The sequence below is a fragment of the Thunnus maccoyii genome, chromosome 7, assembly GCF_910596095.1.
Source record: "Thunnus maccoyii chromosome 7, fThuMac1.1, whole genome shotgun sequence".
In the NCBI taxonomy this organism is placed as follows: Eukaryota; Metazoa; Chordata; class Actinopteri; order Scombriformes; family Scombridae; genus Thunnus; species Thunnus maccoyii.
Window position 1 is genome coordinate 17142782 of NC_056539.1, and position 22449 is coordinate 17165230.

General features: G+C 40.0%; 1 protein-coding gene across 1 annotated transcript in view; it reads right to left on the reverse strand.

Annotated features, from left to right (window-relative positions):
* The window catches only part of p3h2 (prolyl 3-hydroxylase 2), a 64550-nt gene extending 44165 nt beyond the window's left edge, over window positions 1-20385 (reverse strand). The window contains exon 1 of the mRNA XM_042415700.1: window positions 19171-20385. Coding sequence (XP_042271634.1) covers window positions 19171-19590 — 420 coding nt within the window. The 5' untranslated portion in view covers window positions 19591-20385. The remainder of the gene's footprint in view (window positions 1-19170) is intronic.
* Between the last annotated feature and the right edge of the window lie 2064 nt (window positions 20386-22449).

Here is a 22449-nt window from a genome sequence, read left to right on the forward strand (position 1 = left end):
CTGGAAAACTCGACCACTATCACCATTAAAAATTGAACCAGGTGGCTTTCAGCTTGATAAGTGGGACTTAATTTCTTTTCATTCATTTCTTCTTTTGTAAAGCAGATGTATGGTGCCATACAATGCACACAGGGAGATGACAAAATGAGCTGAAGAAATGCATCATCATTACTGGGGATGTGTGTGGGGGCGTTTCCAAAAATGTGACTCCCAAGTGTGGACTGACCTCATTTCCTCCCTGTTCCACAGCTGGATCATTCTGAGCGCCTGAGAATGAAACCGGCCATATCTTCCCTTGTCTCATCTTCCTGCCCCTATTCGCCTGTGACGGAGATGTGACACGCCATCCAATCACACAGCTTCCAGCCGCAACTGCTTTTTTCATTATCTTCATTACCTGCTTATCCCAAACTGCAGACACAATATTCCCTTGACAGCTCTTTTGTTTGGGTTTTTATTGCCGGCTGCAATGCCAGGAAGTGATCTAGTAGTCTATATTATGTGTAACACTGTGTAGAAAGAGAGGTAGTTGGAAACAAGAAGAAAATGAAATAATCACAGACATAAAACCTGAATTTGCGTTCGTCAGCATCACGTCACTGGAAAAAGGGACTCGCTTGATGGTTGTGATAGCCTCAGGAGGTACAGAGGTTCCTGAATACATGTGTTAGCAACTGAAAACATAATAATAACATGCTTACAAAATAGGGGTAATTCCAAAAACAGAATCCTTAAATTGCATAGCAGGGGGTGACAGGTATGTGCGTAAACTTTCACTGAGCAAACCACAAAGGTATGTACTTACATTTGCATGCGACAAGTGTGGGAATAAGCCACATGTAAAGCCATTAATAATACATACTGTAGTCTTTCCAAGGCCAGAGGGATAACTACAGCTCAAAGATTGTTTTGAGTGTAAATTTCTACACTAAGCCATGACAGCTGTAAGTGTTGGGACTGAAAAAAGCGAGCCAGGCCTAAGACATTCCCAAACATTTGCCTTTTAATCTCAAGCAGGTGAACAAAAGTGACAGTTTGAGAGTCTTACAGAAGACAATGGAAAGCAGACTCCTGACATCATTTAAGTGTGACTCTGGATTTGCTTTGTACATAACAGAATGAGGCACACTGTTAGAGAGCCAACACCACTGTTTCTTCCAGCGCTTATCCAAAATAAAGCATAGGCTTCTTAAGTCTGTTCAACCCCACTGAGTGTATGTTTTCCTTAGAGGATAGGTTGAAGCACAGGTGAGGGTGATTTAGTGACAGGGCTGCCATGTTTGAAAAGACACAGACGGCTTCACTCTCACACCAGTGATCCACCAAAAGACCACTTTAACTGTGGAGACAATAACAAATCTGTGTGCACAGAAGCCAATGGAAAGGCCTAATACCTCATCTTCAGGCACTGGATACTGTGACAGAGTATTCAGTGTCATGGGTCATACCAGTTAAAAACACTAGAAGACATAGATGAATATGAGCATCAGTCAACTTCAGTTCATGGTAATGCTTAAAGCATATATGACTGTTAATGATCCTTCCTTGTACCAATAAAACTTTTGTTTTTGCAGTGTTTGCCTGTAGTTGGTTCAGATTTACATTTTTCTTCCAGGAAAAGGAGTGAGAGTATGAAGCTGAGTTTGTACTTGACACAAGGGGCTAGTGGCAGTCCGTAGATACCATAAATACAGTGTAGGTTTTTGTGTGGTCCCTTTATAGCACTACTGCAACACGAGATAGTTTATCATATGTGACCAGGCCATATTGTACTTTCATTATCTTCCCCACAATGAAGGTCATTCATTCATTTTGTTGAGGCTATTGGCTACGCACTGACTCATAGAACTGGAGTTACATCCAAATAACTTTTAGCTTGTGTCATTACTGAAAAGGAAACTACTGCTGTGTGACTGCTGCATTTACATTGTTCCAGTCATTGTGATCCTTATTATCTTCACTGTCTTCACTGCTGTAGCCTTGACAGTCACATAGAACTATAAATACCAAATATTAGGGATTATTTTTTATCATCAATTAATATGCCAACCACTTCCTCAATTAATTAACTGATTGTTGTCTCCATAAAATGTCAGAAAACAAAGAACCATATGTGTTATAATTTCTTAAAGCTTGATCAGATCAGCAGTCTACAATCTACTCAGTAGTCTACAAAGTCTACAAAGATACTCAGTTTACTATAATGTATGACACAGAAAAGCTTCAAATTCTCACATTTCAAAAGTTGCAACCACTAAATATTTGGAATTTTTGCTTTAAAAACCTTACTAAAATGAAAATTAGATTAATTTTCTGTTGACCTACTAATTAATTCATCATTGCAGCTCTACCAAATATCCTGATGCATTTTGGTACTTCACCAGTTTGACTTGTATATTGTCACCTCACACAAACTGTTTGGTGTCACTACATGAATGAGAAAATCACTGGGGAGACTTTGATTGAACTGTAAACATCATTCCTTCCACATTTAAAGTCTATTGTAGCATCACTAATTCACATGAGATCATCCCACCCTGGCAACGATACAGTGTCCGAGGCCAAGTCAGCGCCTGTGCATCCCATTACTGAGCCTCTTGGCTTTGCCTCTCACACCACACATGCGAGCTTGAGCTGAAGCCTCCAACAGGCTGACAGTGCACTTAAACCTCACCGCCTCGGCCATAAACCACAGTAAAGCACTACAGTACAAGTAGAAGCAAGCAGCTCATGGAAAACATGAAACAGGGAGGCCAAGCTGTATGTATGACATGCCTACACGTTAGTGAAAACCGCACTGCACCCGGCAAGTGAGAGGACAAGAAGAGCAGTGTTATTGTTGGCTGTGACGGAGCCGATTTGAGTGCCGGCCCACACAAGAGTTTAAGAGCAGGGAGGCAGAGAGGATGAAGAGGCTGCTTTATAGAGACAGCAGAAATGTGAAAAATTAATCAAAATGTGCTGTCATTTAAAATGTTATTCAAAAATATCCCTGAATGAAAATGATCTGATGTCTTTGTTAAACGAGTTCCAGCAGTGGCTTGAACAACATATTAAAAAGCTGTCAAGATAAGGTGACAAACTGTCAGCACTAAAACGAATAAAACATCATTTCAGAGAATGGAATTCAAATAACCCATAGCACGATTTTCCAGTCAGAGTATGTATAACAAAGGACAGTTGTTTACTGTCCAACATCTACATGATGTCATGAGGCAATTTCTGTGCAATGCCACAATGGCCCGACTATACAGAAAGCCATATTCCTCTCTCTAGTCCCAATCTGAGTCAATATTACAGACTCTCTTGGGGAATTAAACGTTCATTTCCTCAGAATGACACAGTCTCCAAGATCCTGTTTTCTTGCCCAAACCATGTAAAAATTCCTGATTGATGAAGAGATGCTATAAGCCACCACAACACACAGAGCAGTGACTCTCTCATTGGTTCTGTTTGTATCCCTGCTGCTGCTTAGAAACCAGCCCACAAGGTGAGCTCCCGCGCTGCCTTGCATTAATTAGTAGCCTTTTCTGAGAGGAAGCAGTAACAGAAGGATGGCGAACGTTTTCTTCGACAGACATTCGACATTTTAGTGAGATGCGGTTCAGTTTGTGTAAGCTGCAGTTAAAGTAAGGAATTTGGTTAATTAAAATACACAGTTTGTGATTTATTCCATCTGCACCAAAAAACGTCACCCCCTCACAAACATGAGATATTCTTAGAGCTTTACATGTATCATTAACTAAAACCACATTAACTACCATGCACAGCCATATTTAGACCATTAAAAGCCAACATGTTGGGACTTTCTTTACAAGAGCTTAGGGGTTTGCCAGTAAAGCAACATGAAAGGAGTCCTGTGGATTTCTAATACGTCAGCTCTACAACCCCCTCTATGGAAAAATGTACAGTCCTCTGAGGAGGGCAACTAAGGCTAAATGACTTTAACTCAGTATCTACTCTGTAGAGAAGAAGCTGCTTTTCTATTTATGTCTGGTTAGATTTCAGAGCTCTGAGGACTCGTCCACATGTCGACGGACAGCAGGACGTATTAGATGGTTGTTTTACAGATGTTCTGACAGAGATCTGATACAGCCATGAAGCTGCCTGTACACAAAAGATGCATTGTTGTCAGCACTCAGCAGCTTGGCTTCTTCATCCATGCTGCTATTTATTGTACCACATTCTTACTCACTACAAGTGCTGTTACTCAACAGGAGAAGACACAATGGGGGATGTTGCCAGCAGCATTTTCTTGTGGAGTCTGTGCCAATGTTAACAAGATAATAAAAAGTTCATCTTCAGTTTGGAATGTAGTGGTTATTATTTCAAGATAATAGGTTATTCGGTCGGTTAGATAGAGTTTTATGATTGAGTCAGTTTATTTGCTACTTAGCAACCATAAACACATTACTATCATTACATCTCAGCGTACACATTACCTCACATGCAAACATGGACTGTGATATATTAATATTGATAATTAACTTAAGATAAGTTTTAATAAAGTAAACACTAACACAATTCAACTGTCAAACTCTAAGAAGTTTTACTTTATTTTCGTGACTTGTATGACTTTATTGTCAACAGTTTACATGATGTGATGAGATTCTTACTTTGCTGTCTCTCTGCATTGCTGATAAGGTATATTCAAAAATGAGAAATAAAATAATTTTATCTGGATAGGCACAAGTTCAGAAGTTCAAAAGCAGTTATAGACTAAAATAAAATCAATATATGATAATAAAAGTGTATACCGACTGTACAAGTTAATATGTGCAAAAACTATACAACTATTTGAAAAGAATATGCAGAGTAATTACTTTTTTGAGGATGTAAAAGGTGCAAGTACATGTCCATGTGCAATGGGAAACATTACAGAGCTAATGGAGGAAGAGATGGTATAAACTATTCCATGAATATAAAAGTAACCTGCAGTCATTTTGTCCTCCTAAAAAGTATTCCTGATGGCAACGGTTCAAACTATTTTTGCAGTGCTGGTCAAAACAGGATGACTCTGAACCTTCCTGAAGACATTCTGTGAATTTTTCTTAGCTGGGCCTGACTCACTCCAAGTATTTTGTCTGCAAAATTAAGAAGCCTGTCAAGCCTATTTAAATGGTCACGTTAAGATTTCAATACCAGACAACAATGCAAGAGGATAATCCTGTTTCTATTAAATTCCTATAAACCAGAGTTGTTTCCCAGCAGAGGAAAAGAACATAATTTTCCTCCAGAAGACACACTTTTTGAAATGGCATCCATATCGAAGACTGGACAAATATTTGTAGTATTTCAGCAGCTGTTTTCCTCATCTCCATTATCAGTAATAATAGGAGTGGAAGAGGACTTTCTGTATTAAACATTAATGGTCTTAGCTTCTGCTACCTTTAATAACAGAGATGATCTAAAGATAAAGGGTGTTGTACAGGTTATAAAGCCGCCTCAGACTAATTCATGATTTTGTGTGATATAAATAAAATTAACTTTACTTAAAGAGGACATATGCACATTTCCAGCTCTTACTGGAATATCTGATTTATAACGTATTTATCTTATAATGATGCTTTATGCAGCCTCTAAGTTCAGCCTCTGTCTGAAACAGGCCATTTTAGCTCCTGTCTCTTTAAGGCAGGCAAAGTTACCTCTACTTCCCCAACGGGAAATAAAACGGTCAGAGCAGGCTGAAGCCCTTGCTTTTGACTTGAAGGTGACATTTTTACATATGTTCACCTCAAGTTTTGGTTCTTTAACCATATTTAACATAGACATCCAACATTATAACAGTAAACAAATTACAGAAAATCACAAAAAGCATGATATGTTACCTTTAACAAAATGGAGATTTTGAGGAACTTTTGTCCATAGAAATATTAAGAGTAAAATGCAGGGTGTATGCACCACAGACAAACACACAGTACACACAACAAGGAAAATGTGAGGTGGATCTCAACCAGTATGTTTCCAATTCTTTTCTGTCTGAGCACCTCTCCTACGAAGAGTATTATCCACCATAACTACAATAACAAAACTCAATGCTTTAACAAACAGGAACCAGAGACGGCACAACAAAACAGCTTCAAAGACAAAACAATAAATGATTGTAAACATGCCACCCCATTATACAAAGCAGATATATTGAGAGTGACATTGAATACCCTCAGCATGGATACCAAACAATCTGTGAACTTTCTAGAAGACTGTTTTCTCCCAAGCTGAACGGGTCTCTGGCCTTGGCTGTGTCATAATGTTTATGATTACAGCAGAAGGAAGCGTTTATTTTCCCGTATTCGTCTGTTTCCACAAGTTAAATGATTACTTTTGCATGCAGACACTCAAGAAGACTGATGTCTTCCACTTTATTGGGTGCATGTGGTTACAGGGTAATACACGGGTGCATGTGGTCACAGCATAATACATCGTCTTGAAGCAGCAGGTCTCGGATTGTTTCTCTCAAAGTCACAACAGGAGCCAAAAAGTTTACATTCTTAGTGTAAGCTTTCCCCCTGGGTGGCATCACCGAGATCTGAGGGCTTTTACATAGACTAAACTCCCAAATCTGCACTTAAATGACTCATTACTAAATTAGCGGACCATAAACACTAGCATCAAGCAAAGGCCAATTGTATAGAGCTATTGTAAAACCAACTGCAACATTGACATGTTCAACCAGGATTTAACCAGGCCTGACATGGTTTAGGATGGGCCTTATGAGTTCACTACTTTACATCGTCCTGAATGTCTTAACCTGTATTTGTTACTTTAAGAAACACTTACAGAGTGTATCACCACTCAGTTTCAGCCAATTTTTAAATATATGTGGGAATATGAAATGAGAGCGAATACATATGGCAGTCTGGAGAATGTGCTGCGTATCATTTAGCTTAGGCACATAACTTTGAATGCCAAATGCATTTGTTAGCATGGTGTTTTCTGAACACTATATAGCAGTTCATCTTAGTTTTTAGTTTCAGTCACCTGGCAGAATGATAACAATGTGATGTTACAACTTCATCTTAAAGCTGCTGTAATCACTATTTTTCTGTTCACGATGGATCACATGATTGCTTGTATTTCAAATGGGTTGCTTCAAACCTACCGAGAATTATCAGGTGATAATAGCTTTAGCTTTACAACACAATAGTTATTGTTTTGGTTTTACAGCCCGCAACATATGTTTCAACTCACTCTCACTGCTCTCATAGCGTTGTTTTTAACAACAGCAAGCTGCACTGTACACTCCCTGCCCAGCACTAAACAGCAGACAGAGGAAGTTAGCGACTAGCTGTTGAACATAGTGGAACATTTAGCATCCAAAGAGCGAGATATTTTCCTCAAGAGCTGGTGGAGACCAAAGTAGAGCTAAAACCAGAGTGAATATTGGACTTACAGTCATCAGGTGGCCAGAGACAAAACTCCAAATGAATGCAAAAGAAATGCAAGATTAAGCTGGCAACTCAGTTAATTGCTGGACAAATCTTCAGATTACTGATTTGTCAAGATAATTATTTGTTGCAGCCATGCTTCCAGCAAATGGTTAATAAGTCTGTTATGATTAATTCGTTTTGAACTCTTATATGTAACGAACCAAAAAGCTGTCATGGATTTTCCATCTTGAGTAATTTCTGTCTCACTTTTCACCATATTAATCATGTGAGCTAATCTTTAAAACCAGCAGGAGATGATGCAAAACTGACCTCACTCACTACACTAACCTCACTCTAACTTTTTGCAGATGATATATTCCTGCTGCTCGGGGAAAGTGCTGAATTTGCAGAAAAGGCTCTCTAAGAGCATTTGGCTCAGGATGCTTATGAAGGAAGATCAACACATATACGCTCTATATGTTATCCTGTCTAATTACCGTCTCTGAAAGCCATGAGATATGACCCAGCCATACATAGAGAGTCTAACACAACTTTCAGCTTTCTTGGGGCATTTGTTTTACAAACAGATGAATTTTTCTTCTCTAAATAATTATCTTAGTTTTACTTAAGCTGCATAAATAATGGTGTAAACAAAAATCAAGAGGCTTTTAAGGCTATAAATCAGTACTATGAAATAAAGACCACTGTGTTTAGATAAGTAATTCACGGAAATGATTCAGGGCTTACCCCAAAAACTGAGACCAGCAGTGTGCTGATAGCCATGACCTCATTGGTCCATTACCTGAGCCAATGAGATGACATAAGTGCTACCAAAAAAGCGCCTTAGTGCACATTCCTGCCTCAGCCTCCCTGTCTCCCTCTCCTGTCACACTACTTTGATAATGTAGACAGGCCTGTCTGTGGCTCCTTGTGCCTACGCTGTTTTGCACCATTATTAGCTGCAATTCACAGTGATCTGAACCAGATGTGGAGACACAGAGAGGTCAGTGTCGGCCAGGGGTCAGGTCAACATGGGATCATGAAAACCACTCTCTCCTGTTCTCTAAATAGGTGTAATACTACCTGTTTCCTTGCAGGAAAAGCCTCTCAGGCATGGAGATGCTGAGATCTAACAACAAAGATAAGCAGGCCATAGAGCAGCAGGGGATAATAGTTGGAAATCCTGGCGTTATGCACTGCTAAGATGAATTATGCTTTGGCAGTCATAGGTCAGGGGAGGAAGAGGGGGTGTGCAAATTGGAAATAGTCCCTTTCTCTATGCCAACTGTCAAACTTAACTTGGTGATGCGAAGTGTGGGTGGATTCAGAGAACTGTAATGTCTTTTCATGGTGTGAAATGAAGAAATCTGTACTGGTATGTTTATAATACAGGACAGGCAGGGAGCAGCTGAAGAACATCTCACAGGCCTGACCCTTGTTGACTTTTTGATGTAAGACATATTCGGACATCCAGCCATTCATCTCAGTCTCTCCCACACACTAAAACACACACACACACACACACACACACACACACACATACACTACGCACAAATAAACCATACCACATAAACACAACGGAGGCCATTGCCCTGCAGACTGACGACAGCAGAGCAGGTCTGGATAAACAATCAACACTTCTAATTGAATTTTACAGGAAACAGCTGTGGGGGTCAAAAAGGCAAACAAGCCGCCCTCAGAATATGAATGATTCTCACCTCACATCTCACTTGGCATAGGATCCATAATCTATATCTCCAAATATGATAAGACATTAAGACATTACATATAATTTATTCAGTTGAATACTCCATATTAACTGTGGTTTGTGCCTCACAACTTGGCATGGCCTTGACTGACCCTTCAATCAGCCAGGTAGTCAACATTGGCCCTGGGAGGGTTTATACCAAATGCATTGTCTTCTGAACTACATAATATTGGTTTGAAAAGAATACCCATAATTAACTACATCATTGCTGTGTAACACAGCAAGTTTGAAAGAAACTTTTAAGTCATATCGTACATCCCTTGGAGCATCTATACTGCAGAGTTATATTCACACTGAAAATAACCTGAGCAGGAGCCACAGCTGCTGCAACTTGCACCAAGGATCCAGGTTTGTGTTAATCCAATAATTGTCAACACAGCTCAGCTGAGAGTGAAGATTGTCATTAGAGCCCAACCGATACATCAGGCTGATTTTATCAGCTGATTTAAGCTAATCGCAGATAAATTGTCCTTGTAAGTACATATCTTCTTTAGAACTCTTCAATAACTAAATAACTAAAAAAAACTAAATGTCCTTATCAAAAATGTTTGTTTATGTTAGGTTTATACATTTATAGGTCATAGATATAGGTCATTTCATGTGCCAATAACGATACATATCACAATATAGCACATTTTCTGTAAATTCAATGAATAGTTTCATGTGTAAAAAGTAAAGAAGAATAATTTATTAATGCCATCCGTGCAAAAGATGGACAGACTCCAAATGATGATTAATATTGCCGTAAAGAGTGTGGTTTGCGACAATGAAATAAACGATAGAGCATAATATGAAACGATTGACACCTGTATCGGTTGGGCTCCACTCCAGATGTGTAATATCAGCATAATATCAGTTATCCCCTGTTGTGAGATTGCTGCAGCTGCCACATACCACAACCCTCATGCCATAGAGGAGAGAAATTTCAGGAGCTCTCATTTCAATACATGAATGGGCAGCACAGATTAACTTTCTTATTAAAATATGTGAGCACTGTGTCTTTGGGAAATTGCTGAAACACAAAAGAACCTCCTTACTGCTCCTATACTAGAGAACTTCACTTTTCAGTGTTTTCAACAACAGATTTGACTTCTTGCACCCTATACCCTGCAGTTTCCACCCCGAAATCCCACAGCTCTCCACTTCCAAGAAATCATCTGCTGAGGACAGAAGCAACTTGAGATGTTAGCACAGGCTACAGCTCACAGTTGTGCAGAATAAGCTGAGAGGTGGATATAGGATACCTGAGAAAACCTGAGGAACATTTTACTCTTTGTGTGGACTAAAAGGTTGGCTTAAATCTGTGCCAACAGTTCACTCAAATCAAAATATGTGTTTAGGTATGGAACACTGAGATTCTCAGTGTGGGTACTGATCTGGCTACTGGCTTCATAAGAAACAAACATTTTGGTAAAAAGAAAATTAACATTAGACTAGTCAGTGTACACTGGCCCTTTCCATTTGCCCTCTTTAAACAGTTGGGTTTGCAGTATGTGAGACATCTATGAATAAGTTAGAAACATCATCAGCATCATATCCATAAATCCATACAAAGCTCCTTCTCTTTGATGCATCCTCTGTGTGTTTAAGAGCACACTGTTTGTCTACAGTAGGGATGGGAATTGATAAGATTTTATTGATATCAATGCCATTATCGATTCTGCTTATCGGTCCAATTCTTTATTGATTCCCTTATTGATTCCTGATCAATTTTCTGTCTGGAAAAAAGCAGGCCTACACAGGTTTTCACATGCATTATTATCTCTGAGTCTGAACATAGTGTAGAAACAGAGAAGAAAAAAAGCATGCATGTTGCAGCAGGCTGGAGCAAGTGATTCTACTCAGAGAAGAGATTGTTTGGAGATCATCTCCAAGTTCCCTCAGTATTACTGTACTGCACTGCAGCGTGGTGAGCCCCTGACCTGTCAGCTAGCCTGTTAGCCCTGGTTGGTAACAGCTGACCGTCCGCTGTCCATTAGTTAGTTCCGTTAGCTGACAGAACAGTGGCTCTCCCTGCAACCCGGTCCAGTCACAGTACCAGGGCAGCACCGGGTCTTCTTGGTTATTCAGGGTGTGTTTTATTTGCTCTCTCAGTCCTACCACAATGACTCCTTCTTGTTGCAAGTTTCTAGCGGTGTACACACATGAGTTTAGCCTGATTTATGCTCCTGCCTTGAATCTATACAGTGCCTACACTGGAGCCTACACAAGTGGCCTACGCCGCTGTGAGCATTTATACTTGTGCGTTGCTATGTCTGCATTGTTCTGCAATTACACCACCAAAACGTTAGTTGGCGGTGGGGTTTCTATGCCACCGTAAGACGTCAGAGAAGATGGTGTGTATGACCACTGAATCGATCAAGGCAGAGGAAGTGTGTGGTGAAGAAGAGTTGTACAAATGTACATATTAACGGACTTCCTAAATTAATCTATCCTCTATTTGGTCCATGTTTATTCAACTCACATTCAATTCAATTTGAAAATGGTGGAGAAGAAGGAGCAGCTAGAAATGTGTACAAGGAAATGTGATGCTATCAAGTGGACCAATCACAGTTGTTGTGGTCTGCGTCACTGCAACATGTAGTTACATTTCTGTGGAGGTGCACATCAGGCTAGAGCATAGGGAATATGGTTAAACCATAACTAAGGCGTATAAAACAGGCTTTTGACATCGCTGTTCTGCAATGTGCAACTGTCAGAAAAATATGCTGGCATCAATAAAAGGAACTGATAAGCTCGGGGGCATGCAATTCCAATGGATCAGACAGTTTGGAACTGGCTCTCGATTCCCATCTCTAGTCTACAGATGTTCTGCCCTAAGTACTACATCTTCAAATCTAGCCAAAGTTGACTTTAGCATTTTTCTCAGTAAGTTAACACATTCATTAGACACAGAAAAAGTTTGTGTTCCAAGAGAAAAAAACAACAACATTTCTATGTGTTGATGGAAAACAAAAAGTGATAGTCACTAAATCTGCTGTGTAGATAACAGGACAGATAGAGATGGTGTCTCTGTTTGCACCTGTGGAGAAGCCAACACATAGTTCAAGTCACTAGTGAAACTGAACAGATGCCTGGCAAACTCTGGTTTTTTCCATCCCAGTCCTGTTTTCTTCACAGACACCCAGGAGTCATTGGCCAGACTGATAATCACCTAACACAGCAAAATACACAGACAACCAATAAATTCACATCTGTGCGCACCACGCAGACACACACACACACACACACACACACACACACACACACACACACACACCCACACACACACACACACACACACTATCACCTATATTTTTATATATAAATCCTGTCCACCAGCTGGTTGGATCTAGACAATGAATCTTGTTCCAAATCCTCCATTTTGTGACAAGGGATATTGTGATCTTCCATAAATAAGGGATACACTGTGGTCAGAATGCGGTCGCTGTGATAAATATCTCAAGCATTTGGAACTTAAATCAAAAACAAAACGTCCTGATTGCCGTCTTCTCCTGGTTCAGGCTGGTTTACTGTTCTGCTTGGACTCAACTACACTTTCACAGATGCCAGCACTTGACAAAGTCACCCCCCAGCCAACTCCGCCTCCCCTCTACAACCTGCTGTCTCATCCCAGCGCACAAACCACCACAAGGTTTTCCGGCAGTGATCCTCAACCAGCCTCCGCCTCCTCCTGTCCTGCGGCTGTTAAATTGTTAATCAGGATGAGAACAATATTGGTGTGTTGCACCACAGCGTGCACCCACATTCCTCTGGCGCGTTATCCGCTCAAATTCAGTCATGCAGAAGACCTTTGGCACAGGCGAGTGCCACAATGTCTGGCTGTCTGGGCAAAGCACAGCACCGCACGGTCAGTTAGGAAAGCCAGGAGAACATGTTGGCACAGCAGGTGTGTCGAAAGGAGAAGATGATGGAGTATTATTTACATTCACTACAGACACTATCTGGTGTCATATCTCTTAACCCATCCACTTTTTCCACCATCAATGTGAATTATTTTTCAAGATTGTGGAACACAAGGGAGGAATTTCCTTGGAAATTTCAATGAGAGATTTAGTCTTCTCTAGAAAATGGTGAGCCATTTTAAATCAATTTCCGCTTTCTGTAGAGGGGAGTAAAATAAACAGATACTTTAGATCCGATTTCTTAAACCTGGAGTAGTCATTTAATAGTCAGGACAGAGTTTTTCCTGGAGTCTTGTTCTCATTGTGACGTTGCCAGGTCATCAGCGTAGACCTCAGCTCCCAAAGTGTTGAATTACTCCTTTTAAGTATGGAATTGCAGCACTTTACTAGAAGATGCTAAAACCCACAACAGTGTATTATCACTCTATGGCCCTAACTGAGCAACTTTATGTATCACCAACTCTAAATGGACCTTTTCAGTGATTCACAGTCTTCACATCCATAAGTGGAGCATGTGTGCAACCAATTTGAGTAAAGACTGTGGTGGAGAGCTGGTTTCTACTGTGATCTACTCTACTCCTGCACTACTTCTTGTCCCTCTTCCAGGCTCCCAGTAACTTTGAAAATAGACTAACCGCAAAACGACCCTGCAGATACATCAAGCGCATAAATCTGACTTGGCGGCGATCAACCTGCCTGCCTCTGAGCAAATGGCAACGCTTCTGCTTGCTTTAACCAATACAGAGACAGCGCTCACTCTCTCTGAACCTTTCTATCCTCTTATTATCAGCTACAGATGACAATAACATCATCTGCGATTCCCATCTTGCACAAAAAACACTCAAAAGCTGTTTCTTTTCCATTAAAATGTTCAATACATCCAACATTCCTTGTTGGGGGTTCAGATTGATGTGGGAGCCCCAAAATTGGAATTAGACATTTCCCCCCAACAGTGCAGCCTCTGCTGTTATGTTTGGCTGATCAGCTCTCAAAATCTGTCAATTTCTTGCAGTAAGCTGAGGGGGAAAGATAAAATAAATCACAGCAAGAATGAACCAAAGGATTGCAATCACTACCAGCCCGACACATACACATTCTGTACATACACCAAACCTCTACATAAACCCAGGCAGGAGATTTAAGGAGAGGAGGGCTGTACTTGAACCACAAGCTGCCTGCTGTGTTGTAATCAAGTCATCAGATTCACAGCTGAGAGGGAGTCATGAATGAGTCTGACTTTAGACGACATGAAGGCTCACAACACCAGCAGGCTTCAGAGAGTTTCCTGACCTTAATCACCTTTTCACATCACGCTGGGAGACACAGGGAAGTTCTCAAGACAAAATGAGGATGGGAAAGTTATTGAATCATGTGTCCAAATTCCCAAGACAAATCAACTCATGAGAAAGCTGCTCTTCACTTTATTATGTCAGTGCAATTAGAGCAAATGAAATCCTCATTCATACAACTTGTGCGTGTCCAATCGTAGCCTGCTTACATTTTGCAATTGCTGCCAAGTCTCCGCATTTTTCAGGATGGAGACTGTAAACCCTTGTTCATCAGCATTGATGCTACATTTACACTGATGGCTCCAAAAGTCTTGTCCAGCTTCAGAACTGGGGTTAAACTGGGAGCACAGGATGAGCACATCAACAAGGTCGTTATGGAGGATCAACGACCCCTTAATTACTGGTAATTCCAAAAATATATTTTTGCTGGCGGCCTTGTAAAGCCAGCTGTCATACAAGTATCATTACGACCTGGAAATATGAGAAACAATGTATCGTGAGATGAGTACACACACACACACACACACACACACACACACTAAATGATAACAGTACGTACCTAGCTGTACCTAGGAACAGCATTGTTGCAACTGGTCAGAGTATGGAGGGGGAATTTCTCTACTGGGACTGATAACGGATCATTAATTGTGCATCATATTTTCCATACCTAGTATTGCTCTCTGTGTTTACTCTCCTGTTTTATCTGTCTTATTCTATTCTAGCTTATTTTTATTTCCAATTTAACACTTTTTAAATTGTATTTAAATGTCTTTTTATATTCCCTTGTGTTGCTGTTATATTCTGTCTTGACACTTTTTATGTTTATTTGTAGAGCACTTTCATTTGCCATGTTGTTGAAATGCGCTATACAAATAAACCTGCCTTGCCTTACCCAAGATAAGAATTTTATCTTGGCAAACAAGGTGATTTCAGCAGATAAAATAGCAGCTTTATATAGTGTTATGTAGCTTTTACAATACTTTGAGGTGTACATGTTTAGGCAACCTAAAACTCACTGTTTTTGCAGATGTTTAAAGGGAAAAGGTTCTTTTTAACAGATTTTTAAAAGGATTTAATGTGCCCGGACACCAAAAAGTTCTTCTTCCAACATTGACAAGTCAGAAGATTCTTCCAGAAACAGAGTGAAAATAAAAATGGGAAAAATTGGAAATGAACTGCTGATTATGTATGAGAGTCCATCTAAGTAAAATATAAATAGAATAGCATAAAAGCTAGTGTTTTGCAACTCAAACAGTACTTTTAATAACAAATTTGTACCTGGATATTTATTTTATGATGTTTATCTGATTTTCACTCATTTTTTTCATAATCAAAATAAATACTCATAAATCACTGACTGTTTTGAGAAATAAAACCGAGAATAATAAGCCCGGCTTTCACAATTTTTCTTGGAATAGCAGCGCTGTGAGACCTATTAGATTAAGGATACAGCGGCTGGAGATACGATCTGGCGCAGCAGAGCTCCTTGCCCCGGGGACATTTAAGGGGCCTTTGATCTTTCTGTAGTTGGGCGACTGCAGTGAGAAGTGTGGCCAGTGGTAAAGATCAGTGGAGGCCATCGGGGCTCCAGTTCTCTGGCAGCTACAAAAGTCTCCCTTTTAATATCTGCAAAAGGTGGCGTGTCTCTCTTTTTTTAGAAAAGTAAACAGACCACAACAGGAAAATAAAATATTTGCCAGGCTAAATGATGGGCGAGCTGGGGACATACGCAGCAGCCTGAGTGAGGAGAACAGTTGGTGACTGTGGAGCCTCTTCTAACAGGCCCAATGGCGGCATTATGCCACAGGCTGTCAGGAGGAGGGCGTGTGACGCTGGAATGTTAAATACTGCAGGAATGTTATTTATTTTCACAAACACCACCAAGTACCCCCATACCAACCCGCATGTGTGGGTGCCTGCACACATATAAACACATGCAGAGGACTTAGATACCAAGCACATGAGCACATGAACACACCGACTGATCTGATGTGCCTTGATCGGCGCAGCCAATAGGAATGGTCCATCTCTGCCTCTGCTTACCTGAGCTAAGATCAACATCAGACCTCTCCGCCTTGATGGGCAGTTCTGCGAGACGTCAACACGCTAGGAGACTCAGGCGAGGCCGAAATAAAGATCTGCTAAAACATTCATGAGAGCTTCAGGTTCTGCTTTTCTTGTGAGTGAAAAATATGCCACAACAGATGTTAGAGAAATCATAATTCTTTGCTATGAAGATGAGTAATATTTTTACAGCTGGGCGAGGATCTGTGTGTGTGTAGCTGTAGCTATGCTCATGTCTAGACAGGAGCATGCTTTTTATAAGTGGATCACTTCAGCTCTTAGTCTTTCTCTGCTGATTCAGAAAAAAATTGAGAAACCATTTGCCCGCAGACAGTAGCAGGGCCGATTAACTTCCCACCACTTCTGAGCAGTGGAAGCTGTGTGTCATCACCGGGGCATTTGGAGCTGGTCTGCAGTCTGTGGCAAAGTGGAAGTCGGCTGAGTCTCAGGTTCATGCAAGGAGCTGGTGCCAGCTTCACATCTGAGCCCCAACTAGGTTAAAATGTCACCGTCTCATTCACACTGAATAATATTTAACTGCTCCTGTGTGGTAGCAGCAAACATCCGATGTTACTTCCGTGTAAATACTAACATGTAGTCACTGCTGTATGATAGTTACAGTTCAAACCACTTAAACTGAAAGCATCCAATCCTTTGAAGTGTCCTGAATTTGACCCTGTCCGTGCTGTTGATACGAAAAGAAACAATTTCCCTGCGGCCATGATTGAATCATTGTTGTAATCACACTCTCTTATTCCACACCTGCATGTTGAATGAAGCTCAAATGTCACTCTTTCATCTGTCGGAACAAGTCTGGAATAATAGTCTGCTCACAAGAAAGCTGGGAGACATAATGAATGCTCCTGTTTCAGTGAACTCATTTGGTCCTTCTGTACAAAACATGCAAACAAACCCTTGCATTAATACTGTCGAATAGATGCAAGACCTACGCATATCTTTCGCTTCAAAATCAGAACTTTGAATGAAAATATCTATCAGATGGGTGACAGAAACACTTTGGTGACACTAACACATAAAAAACAGATGGCAAATATTCTTAGAATACAGGAGAAAGATCAAATTTAGCTGCTCCTGTGGGACTCATGCAGCATTTAAAGTCACACAGAGTCTGAATAAGGAATAATACTCTGTTCCTCTTGTTTTATCTTTCTCTTGGATTGTTCCCACGCCTAGCGATCAACAAGCCAAGGGATGGGAAGGCCCTTGTGGGAAATACTTGGAAATTTGTTATATAGGACAAATAAACTCAATTTCCATTGTGAAGCGGTGGGAGAAAAGAAGATGTTTAGTTTAGAGGTGTTGAAACCATGCAAAAAACACCTGACTGCACTTGTTATTAGACCTTGACTCATGCACTTTCTCTCAGCAAGTCTTTTTCCATGTTTCAATGTGGGATGGATGGAAATGGAAAACAAGAAAAGGCTGCAGCGGGCGAAACAAAAAGACCTGCAGGTATTTGTGTAAACATCACACTTCACACAGGGGCAGCCGTAAAGAACAGAGCGTGGTTGTAAACAAGTGAAAACAAGTAAATCTGTATTAACAATATCATATCATGGTATATGGATACACCACATGCAGTAAATAGTATATCACACTGTTATATATTACTGCTTATTTCCAAAATATTCACTTTTACAGAGGATGCACAGCTTTGTACTTTGTCTGACGAACATATATGAGGTTTCTGCATTAAGCTTATGGTCAGCAGGCCAGTATGATTAAACATTTATGGCAGATATACACACAGTAAAAGAATCAATATCTTATGCTACGTTTTTATGTATATCTTACAATTATTTAGCTTAAGGTTTTCAATTTCTTGTATTGGCTCTTTATTTAAAACAAAGTAAAGCCCAGTTAAGTTTACAGGTCAATGTATAAAACTGTTTTGATAATAACATTCAAATATCTTGTCAAATAACAACCACATGTAGGTATTCTGATCAAATATATTTGTTTGTATTATGTGACTGTGTAAAAATAGATATACTGGAGTGCAGTGGAGTTTTAAATCATTTCAAACTGTTACTGCTAATTACGGCTGTGACTGACGATTATTTTCTCGATTAATCAATTAGTTGTTTGGTCTATAAAATATCAGAAAATGGTGAGAAATGTCAGTCAAAATGTCCCAAAGCCAAATGTCTAGTTTTGTTAGTTTTCTATCACAGAACACTGAAGAAACCAGAAAATATTCACATTTAAGAAGCTGGAATCAGAGAATTTGGACATTTTTTCCTTAAAAAATGAGAAAACGCTGAATCGTTGACGATTAATTTAATAGTTGGCGACTCATCACTTCGACTAATCATTGAAGCTCTACTGCTAATCATTCCAGAAATGTCTCAGTTTTCAGAGGTCTGTGCAACCCATCAGCGTGTTTTGTAACAGACAGCTATGGCCCATGTGTGTGGCTATTTTGAACAGGATGTAAGTGACGTACTGGTCCGTGTGTGTGTGCATGTCCAACATATCAGAACTAAATTGTGCTAATTAAATGGCAACAGGCAGCATTGAATCCTGTGGAGCTGTTTTCTACCAGCCTGTCCAGTCTACATGTGTGCAGCCACTCTCATCACTCAGCATCTCTGCATCATGTTGCTGGGCAGCAGCACCAGCTGATGAAGCATGCAGCAGGTAATGTGGAGCAGAGCAACAACCTAAAGGATTCCCCGCTGAGTGGACAACAATGGTGCCCATTCAGGACCACTTTACATGCAGATATCACCTCCCCACCCCCTACCCCCTCTTACCTTCTGATAAGCCAGCTGCAGATAGTTGTAGGGGATCCGCCTTTGGAAGTCCTGCACTACATCCTCGCTGACTTTGTGCACAGACTGTGAGCCGAGTTTCTCATCTATGCATGTGTTCATACACGCAGCCCTCCGGAGCACCACGTCGAAGAAGCGCAGATCCGAGAAGGTTTCATCTAACGGGTGCTGGTCCTGGCACCTCAGCCGGCAGCGGACCTTGGAGCGGCGGACCTCCGTGTAGCTGCTGAGCGCTCCCTCCATGAAGCGCACCACGTTTGCATAGTCATTGTTGTAAAAAGCCTGTACCGCGTTGTCGTAGAGAAGGTCGTAAGGCTCCAGAAAGGCAGCTGTAGAGGACAACAAGACGCTTATTAACAGGATTCCTGACAAGAAAGCAGCCGGTGAAAAGTTTCCATCCATCCTCTGCTTGGGTTCAGACTGTGAGGAGTGGAGAGCAGACGGAGCAGAGCGGCTGTCAGTCACAACAATCAGCTCAGCGCCGCTTTATCGTCCATTTATACGCTCCCGGATCACAAGGATGTTCGGGACGGCACCGGACCAGGGCGGAAATAATGTTTCTGTTAGTCGGGGACACACATTTTGTTATGACCCCTCTCTGGCTTCGCTAACTCCTCCCCTCCAAGAAATGAATGGCCAGACAACAATCACAGCCCGCTTTGCCTCCAGGCTCTCAGGGGTCCTTCAGGGAGTCCGCCTCCAACATCGGGAATATGTTTATCTTGGTGTTAACAGGCAAGCAACTCACAAGAATTGTTTTTCCTTATAGACCCAAATTATCTTCAAAGGCTCCTTTACAGATCTGATTAAAAATGTGAGTGAACTATAAACTGGCTACAAATACGCCTGAAAAAAGGCAAAATGCCTCTAAACACTAAAAAAAACCGTCTTCACAAAGATGGCAACAATAGATGAAATTAAACTGAATAAGCTCACTTTATTAAACCCAATTTGTTTAAACAACTTGCGCAAGAGTGCGTGGACAGTTGTAAACAGAGTTGCGTAATTTACTTTATATGGTGATACTATTTACAAATTGTTTTTTGTATTAAAAGTAAAGTAAGATTGAGATATAGAAGTCAAAAAACTTTAAGTTTTCTGTTGTCTTCTGGAAGTTTCTTTAAATGAGTGTGCTTAGTGAACAGCCTGTTTTAAAGCGTCTCAGACACTTTCCACTTAGCGGAGACTGTCTCCCTCTTGAGGTTAAGTTAGAGGTAGAGTTATATATGTATATGTATATGTATATGTATATATATATATATATATATATATATATATATGCAGTTTCAATCGTTTTAACTGATTTAAAACACATATTTTCTTAAAACACATATTTTCTTCTCAGCTCGTTATTCAGGATAAAACAGGTAAATAATGTTAAATAAATAATACCTGTTAAACAACTGAGCAAGTATTGGGTAACTGTTATACCTTATGGCCCTGGTTCTCAAAGTGGGATATGGGGACCCCCGGTGGTCCTTGAGGGGGCTTCAAGGGGTCCGCAGCAAAAAGAGGAATCAGTTATTTTCACTGTAATTCCAAAAGTTAAACAATGATAGAATATATGACTATTTTGGTCATGGGTTTCTTACACTTTGTGTAACAAAACACCTATAAGCAAAAATTTCATCAGAAGGGGGTCAGTGGTCTAATTTGTGTAAGTTTAGGGTCCTTGACATGAAAAAGTTTGAGCACCACTGCTGTAGCTGCTCTCTGAAACGACAGAGGCCACAGGTATGTTGTCAAGCAAGTAAAACATTTCCTTAAATCCATCCACTCAGATACACCTTAAAGCACTTCACTGAAAGTCAAATGTTATGTGGAAATAATCCCACGTGATTGTTTTAATACACGTGTAGCACGTGTTTAGAATTTATAACAGTTTTGTTTGTGACTTTTTTAGTCTTAAAACCAACTGAAATATGTTTGTGATTAGTATAATATCTTAAAAGTTATCTGAGGAAAAAATATAGAAGCCGCTACATTCAAAAGAGACCACTAGAGGGCAGCAGAGACACTGTTTGATTCTGCAGATCAAGTTTCTTTTTTTAGCAACACATAACATAACTTACTATTACAGAGAAAACCAATAATGCACTTTACTGGCATCCTGCAGTTGTCTCACTCACTCTTTTACTATAATCCACCTGACAGACCATAATCCCAGTTTGTGCTTTTCACTGTTATATAAATAAAGTGGAGTGAATGTTTGAAAGTGTGGGAGGATGTTACAGAATCCTAAAAAAAAACTTTCTATACCTCACATCTGTTGAGGTGTCTCAGTTTAAGATGTTTCAGACCCTTCACTGTAAGAATAAAATATTTACTTTCACATGTAGACATTAGTTTTTGTATCTGTACTCGGATAACAGCCTATACTTTTGGTAAGTTTTAAACATGTAAATTATATCACTTTATCATTCATTCATAGTTTTAATAACATTGCACATTAACAGCAATGACTAGCTGATTAATCAAAAATTCTCTGGTTCCAGCTCTTCACATGTGAATATTTTCTGGTTTCCTTATTCATTTATGATAGTAAACTGAATATTTTTGGGTTGTGGACTGTTGGTCAGGACAAAATTAAACATTTTAGGTCGCAATTTAGCCTTTGGGAATAATTGATCAACATTTTTCATTATTTTCTGACCAAACGACCAATCAAGTGAACAAGAAAGTAAACAACAACTTAATCAATCATGGAAATACTCATCAGTTGCAGCCCTAGTTAAATACATTTGTCAGCAAGTATTATTAATTTCCAAAGGAGCAGGATTTTTAGACATTAAGGAAACACAATACCAAAACATAAAAAGACACAAATATTAATGACTCTTTTTATTTGTACAATCATAATCTCCAGATGCTGCACAGGTCCATACAGTGAATGGAAAAAGTAAGAATTATATCTTAATTAATGCAACAGATGAAAGGCCGTGTAAACGAGAGTATAGTTGAATCAGCAGCTCTGACTCATTATGAGTGTCACATTGGTACAGTAGTATTTGTTGTAGGGCTGTTCTTCTGGATTGTGTCACATTGTACCGCTGCTCCTGGTATTATGTCCACCCACCAGGAAATAACTGTAGCTGTAAAGTGCTAAATTCATAAATGCAAGACAGATAAATCCAAGCACATTCTTCAGTCTGCTGTCTTTCACTCCAGATGTTTTCATTATTGCTCAAACTTAATTCATTCCATGTATAATGGGCTAAAAAATATGCACATGAAAATACATTGTGGACAGTAGCAGATCCA